Genomic DNA, 12,058 nt, shown 5'->3' with positions numbered 1-12,058 from the left:
ATTGGCTTCAAGGAAGCCGTGAGTGCGCTATTGCGTGGCACAAAACTTGCCCATTTAGCCCGAAACCTTTTAGTCAACACTGCATATAACTAGCTGCCCTAACAAATTGTTACATTCGCCTAACGTTATACAAGTGTGCATGACCTTATACGTAATAATTACATGCGCATATCAGTTTCATATGAGAGATGTACGAATCTATCGCAGAACGTCATGTATACTAACAAATAAACGGTTGTAACCTGCGTGACTTATTAGTAAAGCCTTTCCTTTGGAAAATTTAATGAAGTGATTATTCTAGAAGCTCGTCTCTCATGTCACAAAAGAATGAACAAAAGCCCTCCCGCTTCAAATACTATAGGACCCGTAATGTGTCGCTAAACGTGTAGGCTTCTTTTATCATATACTGTCTGCAATTCCGAAGTGCGAAGATATATCTCCTTGTGCTCTTATGGTCACCCGATATAGAGGCTTACAGAACAATCGCAAGAGCACTAAAAACAGCCGTGGTGCAGTATGCGTGGAATTTCATTCGTAATCAGCACCCTACAGATGCCTTCGAAAGACCGCACTTCTTCCTAGAGTGGTCGCCCTCGTATCGGCCATTATGAAGTTTTATGCTAGAACAACTTTTGGTACGGTCACTGCAATTTACAGAACGTTAAAATTAGCTACACCTCACCTGGAAGTGCGTTATCTTAATCCCTGAACATGAATGAAGCAAAAACTATGGTTGACATATGAATCGAAATTGGCCTTGTAAAGGTTCATAAAAATTTCACAAGGAAAATGTGCATGACATTACTTCAAAACAAAGTTATGTTTAGCACTTTGTCTTGACCAGTCATCCACTTCCCAAGCCATCAAACTTCCATAACTACAGCGCAAAAGATGGGACAAAGATGACGGAGGAACGGCACGCTGTAGTTATGGATAATTGAAAACACCAACTCACCTAAGAACTGCTTATGTCCATCAAACTTGTCACTTGATGTTTATAAAAGGCGTTACTGCGAAATTAAAACAATGAAACTGGGCTTATTTTTGGACACGTAAAAAGGCCAAGCTGAGCGCATGCACTCAGATTGGTTAATCAAGCAAAGAGTATCAAACCATCCTCGGTTTCTCGCAGGGGAAAGTTGCTATTTTTCTTACGCCATTAGCTCCGCCGCAGTTACCTGTCGCCGGAATAAGTGGTTACGCAACCAGTGTTGCTAATCTGTGGGGAATGATGGTTATGCACGGCGAGGTATTTAGAAAGGTGCTTCATGATAATGTCAGCCTTCGTATTATTTCTGGAGCAGAAGCAGAGCAAGCTCCCTCTACTCCTCTCGAGCAACTTCGTGGGGGCTGTGCACCTCCGTTTGACGCCTAATGTCGTGAAATCGGCAACCGTCCCCTGTACAACTCACACTCTAGTAGCGCTATAAAATGAAAAACAAAAATAAAAAATCCGTTGGAGGCACTTAGATCTCTCTTATGTGAGGTAAGTCAAAAGCTATTCCTGCGACTATTTACATTCATTTGCCGCTTTTTACTCATTTGCTTTTCCTTTTTCTCTTTCTACTTTTTGGATGTTGTAATGCAATGACGAGGCCTGATATTAAAGCTTTTTGGGCGTTCTGTTTTTTTTTTTTCAAAATTTAGACGTAATTTTCACAATTTCGACATTCATGGCTGTTTTTACATCGCACACTATATCAACGTCCTTGACTATTTCGACGTCGAATTTACTTTTCTGGTAGTAGCTAATTAATTACTCCACGTCAATAAAATTTCGCACAAGAAGAGATTTTTCACCACCAAAGCCATACTGCCATTCTTTTATTCATAAATCACGTTGTTCTTCGACAGGGTGGTGTAACACCCTCTGCAGACGAACACTTTCTGCGAACACTCGACTTTATAGAGGATTCGCCTTGAAATTTCCTTCTACTCTTCGATTACAGGGTGAAACTAAACCCGAAATATCGAGGCCTCCTGGCTCCGAGGATATGGCGTCGACAGAGACGGATTGCCAGTACAGGATGACTGGATTTGGTGACTTCCTCGAGTGGCGGACCCTTCGCTTCGCCGAGCCCCTCCCCAAGATACGCGTCTGCCGCCTGTGCGGCGTCGTGGCCTCTATTGTGCGGCTGCTGCCGTGTACCCACGTGCTGTGCGAGGTGTGCGAGAGTCAGGCCATGGACGCGGGCGGCCAGTGTCCCATAGAGGGCGCCAGCTTCCTCGGAGAAGACGTCCAGTCGCTGCCGTTCGCGATGCGGGATCTGGGCGAGCGGCAGGTGCGCTGTTTCAACTGCACGGGCGACAACCGAGGCTGTACGTTCACCGGCAAGCTGACCGAGCTCGAGCAGCACTTCGTAGTGGACTGCTTGTACGGTTGGGTGCTATGCTCCAAGTGCGAAGAACAGGTCGTTCGCAAGGATATCCTCAAGCATTACCGGAACTGCAAAGGCATTGGTCTGGGGTAGGTTAAGGCAAAATTTCCAGTAACGAATATTTGACATGAAGTATTAGCATTTAGATTTTAACTTACATGCTAACGGTAACTATGAGGGACCTAAATGTATTACATATATATTTAATGCTTTCACGCGCAAAAAAGAAAAAAAAAGAAGACATTCCGGTTGCATGGCTCGTCTGCAAGTGGTTAGCCCGTACGAAGTTGCAAAGGTGATGCTGCGACCACCAGTTGTCCCTGCTTGGCAACATGTTTGCAAATCCGACCCAAAATCAGGTGACCTTAGCTCCAACTTAACATAAGGGGAAGTGAGCGAGTGAACACATACGTTCTGAGTTACGGCGGCCTGTGACCATCTCTAATACATCAATGCTCGTTAGCATATAGTCACAAAATTGGGCGAGAAACCACAGGACCTACATGCCTCTCACTTTGAAGTATCACAAGTGTGTCATGCGTACCTGGTTCGCGAGGGTCATGGTTTCGAATCTCGTCTTTAACTTAAAAATATTTCGTTAAACGAAATTGTTTGTAATGCATAGTATATTCATTTGAGACATGAGGCTGCCTTTAAACTGCATTACGTGTTATGTTTTAATCGACTTCATTCCAGGGACGACATAGGTTAAACTTTAGTGTTCAAGGGTGTTTGAAATTCTCGCTCTAGGTCACGCAGCTGCCATGATCCTGTCAACCGGGGATTTAGAGCGAGAGCTCCCTTACGCTAGATTTTACTAAAGCCATCGGGTGAGACAATTTGACCTTGAAGCTAATGAAGTTTAATGTTAGTAGGCCGCTTAACATTGTACTGACCAATTACTCTAAAGACTGAATTTTGGCCTTGACCTTTCACATGGAAGCTTAGCAACAAGAGTAACAGAGCCAAACATACCCTTCGTTCTGTATCTAGGTCACGAGCTTCTAGACGCTGTACGTTAAAACATTGCACATCATCAGTGAAAACATGTGTACTGATTTCTTACGTGCCACTCACAGACGCAGTTTGCAGTTGCTTTTCAGAGCGTTAGCTCTTATTAGGCACGTTTCTACAATTCATGTCTGTCCGTCCGAACCGTTCAAAATGGCTGCAGACCACATGATAAATTACTTTAACAATTACGTCATGACATCAAGTGACCACAAAGCAAAACCACCAGGCAGCGTGCCAATATATTTATTTATTTATTGATTTACCTACAGCGCCCGTTGAGGGCATTTTTGTAGGGGGATACAGTATAAAAGCATACATCGTCATGCAAATGACAACTTGCGAAAAAAATCAATAAAAATGATAAATATACAACGCATTCCATTACTGAGCAAACTCATAACAAAATAATCATGAAAAATCAGGAAATAATAAAGTGGGACGTCACCATGCACACGGCCGTCGGGCCAGAGTCTGTTAACGCTTCCCTCATCGTTTCAAGCACTGAGGTAGTCGTGCTTAAAATTTATTACTTAATGCAGTGAATAATAATGATTGGCAATGTTCCTTCTTTCAACAAGTTCTGCACACAAGTCGCCTGACGGAAGGGTGAGCTTTGACATGGCGGAAGCTGGCCGCCTCGCCGCGGCACTCAGGGAGATTCGGGAGGGACTCAAGGAAGCGCCGCTCAGCGACCCAAAGGGCGACGCCAAGATCGCCTCACTCCAGCACAAGACCAACACGCTGGCAAGCTTCCTCGACGCCCTCGACACACAGAGGTCACCGACAGGCACGTCGCTACATCGTATCAGCTGGTCTACCTGCGAGTCAGGTATAGTTGTCTAAGTGGGTACCATGGTAATAGCAGTCTACATATGGTGGATTTCTTTGGAATACATGAAGTTCGGCTTCTAAAGTTCGTTTTAGCGTACTTTGTACAAGTACTGATCAACATTTTTCAAAGTAAGCTGTCCCATCCGAGTCACCTCTAGACCTCAAGGTCATAGTCGAGGATGACATCACCACATGTCAAGGTCCCATGAAACTTGTTATGGATCATACATTTGCCCCAGTAAGCCCATCGCACATGACCAAGACACCGTTAAAGAGTATACAGGCACTGACGAGCATTCTAGACGCGGAAACCGAGAGAAATTAACAGCTTTAGTACCCCCGGAATGCAGCCAGAGACTGCACGAGGTCGGTGCTTCTTTGGCAGACTTGACCACCGCAACCTTTGATGCCAGGCCAAGTTCCAGGCGGGTATGGCATAATATTGGTTTCTTCAAGGCTTCCCAGCTGTTAAAACGTTTTAGGTGCAAACCTGTGCATTGCTCTTCTTTAGCATTATATGAACGAACGCATGTAACTTCGTGTGAAAGTCGGGGCAACTCTTTGGTTCTATAACAAAACACTTTCATACGGCCATTCGCATTTCCCAAGCTGCAGATTCAGCTGAGAACCTCGTTCGTGAGAATATAAAACAGCTTCCGGAAAAAACGAGAAGGCCACCCTACCATAAAATATGTGGCGTCTTCAGTTGTTTGCGATAACAAAATGACGTTTTAAAGTAATTTTTTGTTGTGAGTAGTGTTATATAATAAAGTAGGTGCTTTAGATAATTTGTCACAACGGTGTAAAAAAGAATAGGATGTATAAGCCGCAAAACATTTTGAATAAATATTAGGTTTATATATTAGGTTTGCGTGATAGATGTCTCTGCATATCTGCACGAAATAATTTTTAAATGTAAGATAAAAGTGGGATTTGTTCCTCTTCACGGGAACGCATTGGAGATGGATTGGTTTATACTTATGTGCGTATTCTGGCGAACACCCTCGAATGAGCAAAGGCCTATGCCTATACTCATGAAATGGTCTTGGGGTATTCTTGAAATAATGAAGCTACGCATCTGGGCCTGCAGTGGTTGTAGTGTGCGGAGTCTTGAAATTGTGGAGAAGGACCGCATAGATTTACCTTTGTTGACTGAGGTATTGTAATGCTTGATAAGCTTAGTTACTGCATTCAGAGTTTCACATCCGACACCCATATCCTACTACCGAAAAGGCTGTCGCATCTCAAGTAACCTCTGGACTAACAAATTCTCAATTCAAACCTTGATGTAGATACAGAAAAGCGCCAGATGTTGCAAAGTTCGATAGTGTTGAAGTACCCTACCAACAGAGACAGAACCATTAGGCGATCATGACAATGAAGGTATAGAAGGGTAGTAGCTTGCCTGAAGTTAGTGATGAAGCAGCGAATTATGCGTTAACAAAATAACAGCAGAAACGCCGCTGCAGTACATCAATGCTGAGTGTTCCGTATTTTAGGAAAACCGAACCTGGTTTTGGACGAAATTTGGGAAACAGGAGGTTATTCTGCAACAAAGCTACTTTCCGCATATCAATCGGCACGAGTAAGAGAAATCCTTTTTGTAGGCACTACAGAATTTCTGCATAGTTTCTGGCCGTAAACTTGTAGTGAAAACAGAAATTCTTTTGTTACCAACATAATCTTTGGTTCATCATCATCATAAGCCGAACTATACCCACTGCAGGGCGAAGGCTTCTCCGATGCTCCTCCATAATTCGGCCTGTGCTATCTGCATCCACTTGACCCCTGCGACCTTCTTAATCTCATCCGCCCACCTAATTTTCTGCCGCCCCCTGCTACGTTTTCCTTCCCATAGAATCCAGTTTGTTACCCTAAGCGACCATCGGTTATCCTCTCTGTGCACTACATGTCCCGCTCATGCCCATTTCTTGTTCTTGATTTCCACTAGAATGTCAGTAACTTGAGTTATTTCTCTGACCCACTCTGCACGCTTCCAATCGTTTAACGTTACACCTACAATTTTTCGTTCCATTGTCCTCTGCGTTTTCCTCAACTTATGTAGACCTCTTTTTGTTAGCCTCCATGTTTTATCCCCATAGGTGAGTACAGGTAAGATGCAACTGTTGTATACTTTCCTTTTGAGAGATACCGGTAAGTCGCTAGTCCTAATCTGCGAGTGCTTGCCAAATGCGCTCCATGCCAATCTTAGTCATCATCATCATCATCAGCCTGATTATACCCACTGCAGGGCGAAGGCCTCTCCCATATTTCTCCACTTAACCCGGTTCTGTGCTAGCTGCATCCACTTGACCCCTGCGAACTTCTTAATCTCATCCGCCCACCTAACTTTCTGCCGCCCCCTGCTACGCTTTCCTTCCCTTGGAATCCAGTTTGTTACCCTCAGCGACCATCGGTTATCTTCTCTTCGCACTACATGTCCTGCCCATGTCCATTTCTTCTTAATTTCTACTAGAATGTCGGTAACTTGAGTTATTTCTCTGACCCACTTTGCACGCTTTCTATCTCTTAATGTTACCCCTACCATTTTTCGTTCCATAGCCCTCTGGGTTGTTCTCAACTTAAGTAGAACTCTATTGGTTAGCCTCCACGTTTCAGCCCCATAGGTGAGTACAGGCAAGATGCAACTGTTGTATACTTTCCTCTTGAGCGATACCGGTAAGCTGCTAGTCATTATCTGCGAGTGCTTGCCAAATGCGCTCCATCCCAATCGTATTCTTCTTGTTATTTCCTTTTCGTGGTCCGGATCTGCGGTTACTACCTGTCCTAAGTAAACATATTCGCCTACTACTTCCAGTATTTCGCTACCTAATGTAAACTGCTGTTCCTTCCCGAGGCTGTTGACCATTACCTTAGTCTTCTGCATATTGATTTTCAAGCCTACCTTTCTACTTTTCCTGTCTAGGTCATCAATCATGTTTTGCAGTTCATCCCCCGAGTTGCTTAGCAAGGCAATGTCATCAGCAAATCGCAGATTACTGAGGTATTCTCCATCTACCCTTATCCCTAACTGCTCCCATTCCAAGTCTCTGAATACTTCCTCTAAACAAGCTGTGAATAATACTGGGGAGATTGTGTCTCCTTGCCTAACACCTTTCTTTATGGGAATTTTGTTACTTTCTTTATGCAGAACTATGGTTGCTGTGCAGCCACTATATATATCTTCCAGCACTTTCACGTACGGCTCGTCTACCCCCTGATTTCGCAATGCCTGCATCACCGCCGAGGTTTCAACTGAGTCAAATGCTTTTTCGTAATCAATGAATGCTATGTATAAGGGCTGGTTATATTCCGAGCATTTTTCTATCACCTGATTGATGGTATGGATATGATCGATAGCAGAGTACCGTTTCCGAAACCCTGCTTGATCCTTTGCTTGATTGCACTCTAAGGTTGTCCTGATTCTATTAGCGATTACCTTAGTAAATACCTTATACGTAACAGACAGTAACCTGATTGGTCTGTAATTTTTAAGGTCCTTAGAGTCCCCTTTCTTGTGAATGAGGATAATGTTTGCATTCTTCCATGGTTCCGTTACCGTCGATGACACCAGGCACTGCGTATACAGGGTGGCCAGTTTTTCTAGCACGATATCCCCCCCGTCCTTCAACAAATCTGTAGTTATCTGATCCTCTTCAGCTGATTTCCCCCTTTTCATAGTTTCTAGTGCTTTCTTGACCTCGTCCTTCGTCACTGGTGGAACGTCTGACTGTTTTTCCCTACCGCCAATCTCATTACGGTCCTGACTACTTTGGCTACTGTAGAAATCTGTATAGAACTCCTCGGCCAATCTTAGTATCCTAGTTATTTCCCTTTCATGGTCCGGATCTGCGGTTACTACTTGTCCTATGTAGACATATTCGCCTACCCTTTCCAGTGCTTCGCTACGTGCAGTTTCGATGCCTGTTGAGGCGATGGAGATCGAACTCAATAGGGATCGGCCACTACCACAGAGCGGTTTTCAATGTCCATTGAACTCGATCGACATTAACTCAATGAGGTTCGCCAAGGAACATTGAGAGCAGACTTGCACTCACCCATAGGGTGAAAAACAAAAAAACTTCAAAGAAACAAAACATTTTCTGGATGGAATTATTTACGACCCATTAACCTGACCGTCAACTAGTTTTTCGAAAATCAAAATGATCGCTCTTCAGAATGCGTGGTGTTCAGATGTAAAACTGACGCTGCTCTAGAGTGTCTATATCTGTTTTATGGCAGTGCGACGGGCCGCAGCGTTTCGCGCATGTTCGCTTTTGAGCTCGCTTTGCGACAACCGAGACCAAACAGGCCCTACATGTGCGTCTATTAACGATAGCAACAAATAATGCGGCGAAGACGACTGTCGAGCTACGGCAGGATCACCGGCGCAAAATGAATGGGGCGATTGCGCATCGTTAGTCCATCGTCGTTATGCCGTTGCTTGGCTTATGAGGTCTGTGGGTTAAGCTGAAGTGTGAGGCATTTGAATATCCTCCTCTTCCCAACTTTCAATTAAAACAGCACTCAGTGTGATACCCGCCTCGTTTTATCCTGCCTACTTTCACTCTGACCCAAGCCATTTCAGAACCGCCATTGAAATTTTTTTGTTATTCTCGACAATACTCTCAAGCCTACCCCTCATGTAAAACCCCGTACTCCTGAGGTCTTTAAGGTATTGGAAATAAATAAAAAATAAACAAATAAATAAATAAATGAGCAAATAAATAATAATTTATCGTATGTAGTTACCGGTGGCGCCATCTGTCGGATAGTGTGCATACTACTCAATGGTAATTGGAATTTGCCCTGTAGCAGCAGTGCATTTCGATGACCACCAAAGATTTCGATGGATATTGACTCAATGGGTATTGAGATTGCCCGTGTGACAGAGATATTAGTCTTCTGCATATTGCTTTTCAAGCCTACCTTTCTGCTATTCCTGTTTAGGTCATCATCCTTTGCAGTTCATCCCTTGAGTTACTTAGCACGGCACTGTCATCAGCGAATCGCAGATTACTGAAGTATTCTCCATCTACCCTTATCCCTAACAGCTCCCATTCCAAGTCTCTGAATACTTCCTCTAAGCAAGCTGTGAATAATACTGGGGAGATCGTGTCTAATTGCCTAACACCTTATCTATGGGAATTTTGCTACTTTTTTTACGCAGAACTATTGTTGCCGTGCAGCCACTATATATACCGTCCAGTACTTTCATATAAGGCTCGTCTGCACCCTGCTTTCGCAATGCCTGCATCACCGCCGAGGTTTCAGCTGAGTCAAATGCTTTTTCGTAGTCAATGAACACTAGTACAAAGGCCGGATGTATTCCGAGCATTTTTCTGCCAACTGGTTGATGGTATGGATACAATCGATAGTTGAGTACTCTTTCCGTAAACTTGGTTGATCTTTTGCTTGATTGAAGTCTGAGATTTTCCTGATTGCGATTACCTTAGTAGCAGATTATATGCGTGAGATAGTAAGCTGATTGGCCTGTAATTTCTCAAGTCCTTAGTATTCTCTTTCCTATGAATTAAGATAATATTAACGTTCTTCCATGACTCTGGTACCGACGATGACACCAGGCATTCGGATACAGGGTGGCCAGTTTTTCTAGCACAATACCCCCCCCCCCTCCCCCCCCCCCTTCTCGTCCTTCAACAAATCTGTAGTCAGCCGATTCTCGCTATAGCTGCGTTGACTCTTTTAATCGTTTCTAAAGCTTTCTTACCCTCGGCCTTCATCAATGGCGGAACTCCTGACTGCTTTTCACTACTGCCCATCTTATTATCGTCCTGACTACTCCGGCTAGTATGTAGATCAGTATAGAACTCTTCGGCTACTTTGAATATGTTGTCCATATTCGAGATGGCATTGCCCGCCTTGTCCCTTAGTGCACACATCTGATTTTTGCCTACCCGCAATGTTAGAGCATGCTCAATTTTCCCCATGTTATTCTTCCTTATGCCGGTTACATTACAAAATTACTATTGAACTACAGACTGCAGAAAACTACCACAGAAGAAACTACAGAATTAAAACAAGTACTACACAAGGTCAGAATACTACAGATTAGTCTACGGCAACTTATTTTTCGCAGAATATTTTGACGTGTTCTTTTATTTACATGGTTCTGCCGTTTTTGTTCTACTGGTATAAAATTGAATTGCTTTAATAGGCATATGCGTTTTGTACTCAGCTCTTTGTTCCAGGCGCCTTGCGACGCCCTGCAGAATCGTTTCTTCAATAACAGGAACCATAGTCATTTAGGGTGCTGTTCTTTCAGATATATATTTTTGCAGTGAAGAGAGAGAGAGAAACAACTTTTAATGCCAAAGAGTAATAATTAAGGCATGTCGGCCTGGCGTGGCCCCCAGATGCGCCCACGAGACAAGCGCCAGCTGCGTCTTCTTTGTCTGAGCACGTAAGTAGTTGGTAGCTGTAGTGTGCGTTGATTCCTTAGTATGCTTTACTGTTAGCTCCTCATGATCTTACAGAAATTTTCGGCTGTCGTTGAGGACTTCTGTGACCTCTTTGTCACTTGTCAACGTACGTGTGCAGGCTCAGCGACCATATGCAAGTTCAACGGGGTGGACGGAATGTGGAAGGCTTCTGAGCCCCTGCTGACACTGGACCAGCCCCGCATGCTGCAGGGCTACACGTTCACCCTGTCGTGCAAGTTCGAGAGGTCCTGGAACAAAATTGCCAACCTCATCCTCATGTTCACACTTTGCGTTGGGAGTAAGGACGACTTCGTGGATTGGCCATTCGCCAAGCAACTCAAACTGAGGATCGTGCACGTCAAGAAAGAAGCTAACGACATCCAGGTGCCCATCAAGGCCACTCGAGATTCGGAAACGGACTGCTTCAAGAAGCCCGAGCCTGACGTACCGCAGAAGGCAATATTAACGGAGAAGGTGAGCTGGAAGCTCATTGAAAAGAACGAGCTCGTCTATAACGACTGCCTTTTCGTGGCTGTGGCTTTCGAGTGAATAATGATTTTTGCAGGCATTGTTATTCGTCGTCGTGATGATTATTGTAAGTTGATATGTGTGGCAAATAAAATATATTATAACTTTATCCTTTTTTATTTTTATATTTAGAGCGATAGCTCTACTCAGTGAAAAGGCCGAGCACCGTTCCGTGCAGATAGGATGAGCTCCAGTCAAACCCAAGGTCGAACAAATATGGGTTTGGTGCTCACGCATACGCTTCTCAAGGTCAAACCATAGTAAGATCAGTGTTGACCCATATGTAGGACCACAGCCTCCTTTATACTATGTGCCTGTGAACGCGCCGCGCGAACAATAGAGCGGCGCCGTCGGGTAAAGTTGCGCGGCGCTGCCGCTCCCCTCGCTGAGGGCGCTGATGTAGGGGTCGAGGTGTGCGGGTCGCACGGGCGCGAACGTCGGCGCGGGGCGGGAGCGCTGTTATTCGCTAGCGTGATAACTGTTCCTAAGCATGAATCGTGCATATTTAGCATATTTACTTCTAAGGCCAACCTCCACTAAGCATAACAAGTGATCATGATACTAGTTAGGCAATAACACCAACGCTATATGACATTTTATGTCAGGCAGTTTCAAGAAATTGCGCATGGCTCGAAAAACTACATGACTGCTCCGCTAGCGCCAATGGTAATAGAAAAATACAATGCTAGTCTACGCTGCAATAAAACAAAATTTAAGAAGAAAGGCACCAACATTTATTTACATATTTCACAACAGCAATTGTGCTACAAGAGTACCATGTAGAAGTGGTGTGATCAATAGTTGCCACAAGTAGGGAAAAATGTTCACGGTGACTTCTGTCACTGATAGCACTTCGGAAGCCAG

At 44.2% G+C, this 12,058-nt stretch overlaps 1 protein-coding gene across 1 annotated transcript; it reads left to right on the top strand.

Moving 5' to 3' along the window:
• Nucleotides 1-1,952: 1,952 nt before the first annotated feature.
• On the top strand, nt 1,953-11,303 carry LOC146180241 (uncharacterized). The gene is made up of 3 exons (XM_084579945.1): nt 1,953-2,467; nt 3,971-4,221; nt 10,785-11,303. The coding sequence occupies exons 1-3, from the start codon at nt 1,995-1,997 to the stop codon at nt 11,213-11,215; spliced, it is 1,155 nt and encodes a 384-aa protein (XP_084436071.1). The 5' UTR covers nt 1,953-1,994; the 3' UTR covers nt 11,216-11,303.
• Nucleotides 11,304-12,058: the final 755 nt, after the last annotated feature.

Source organism: Amblyomma maculatum, chromosome 9 (genome assembly GCF_055883805.1).
Source record: "Amblyomma maculatum isolate TAMU_Amacu chromosome 9, ASM5588380v1, whole genome shotgun sequence".
NCBI classification, from domain to species: Eukaryota; Metazoa; Arthropoda; class Arachnida; order Ixodida; family Ixodidae; genus Amblyomma; species Amblyomma maculatum.
Note: the sequence above shows the minus strand (reverse complement) of the source record. Positions and strands in the feature narration are given on the sequence as shown.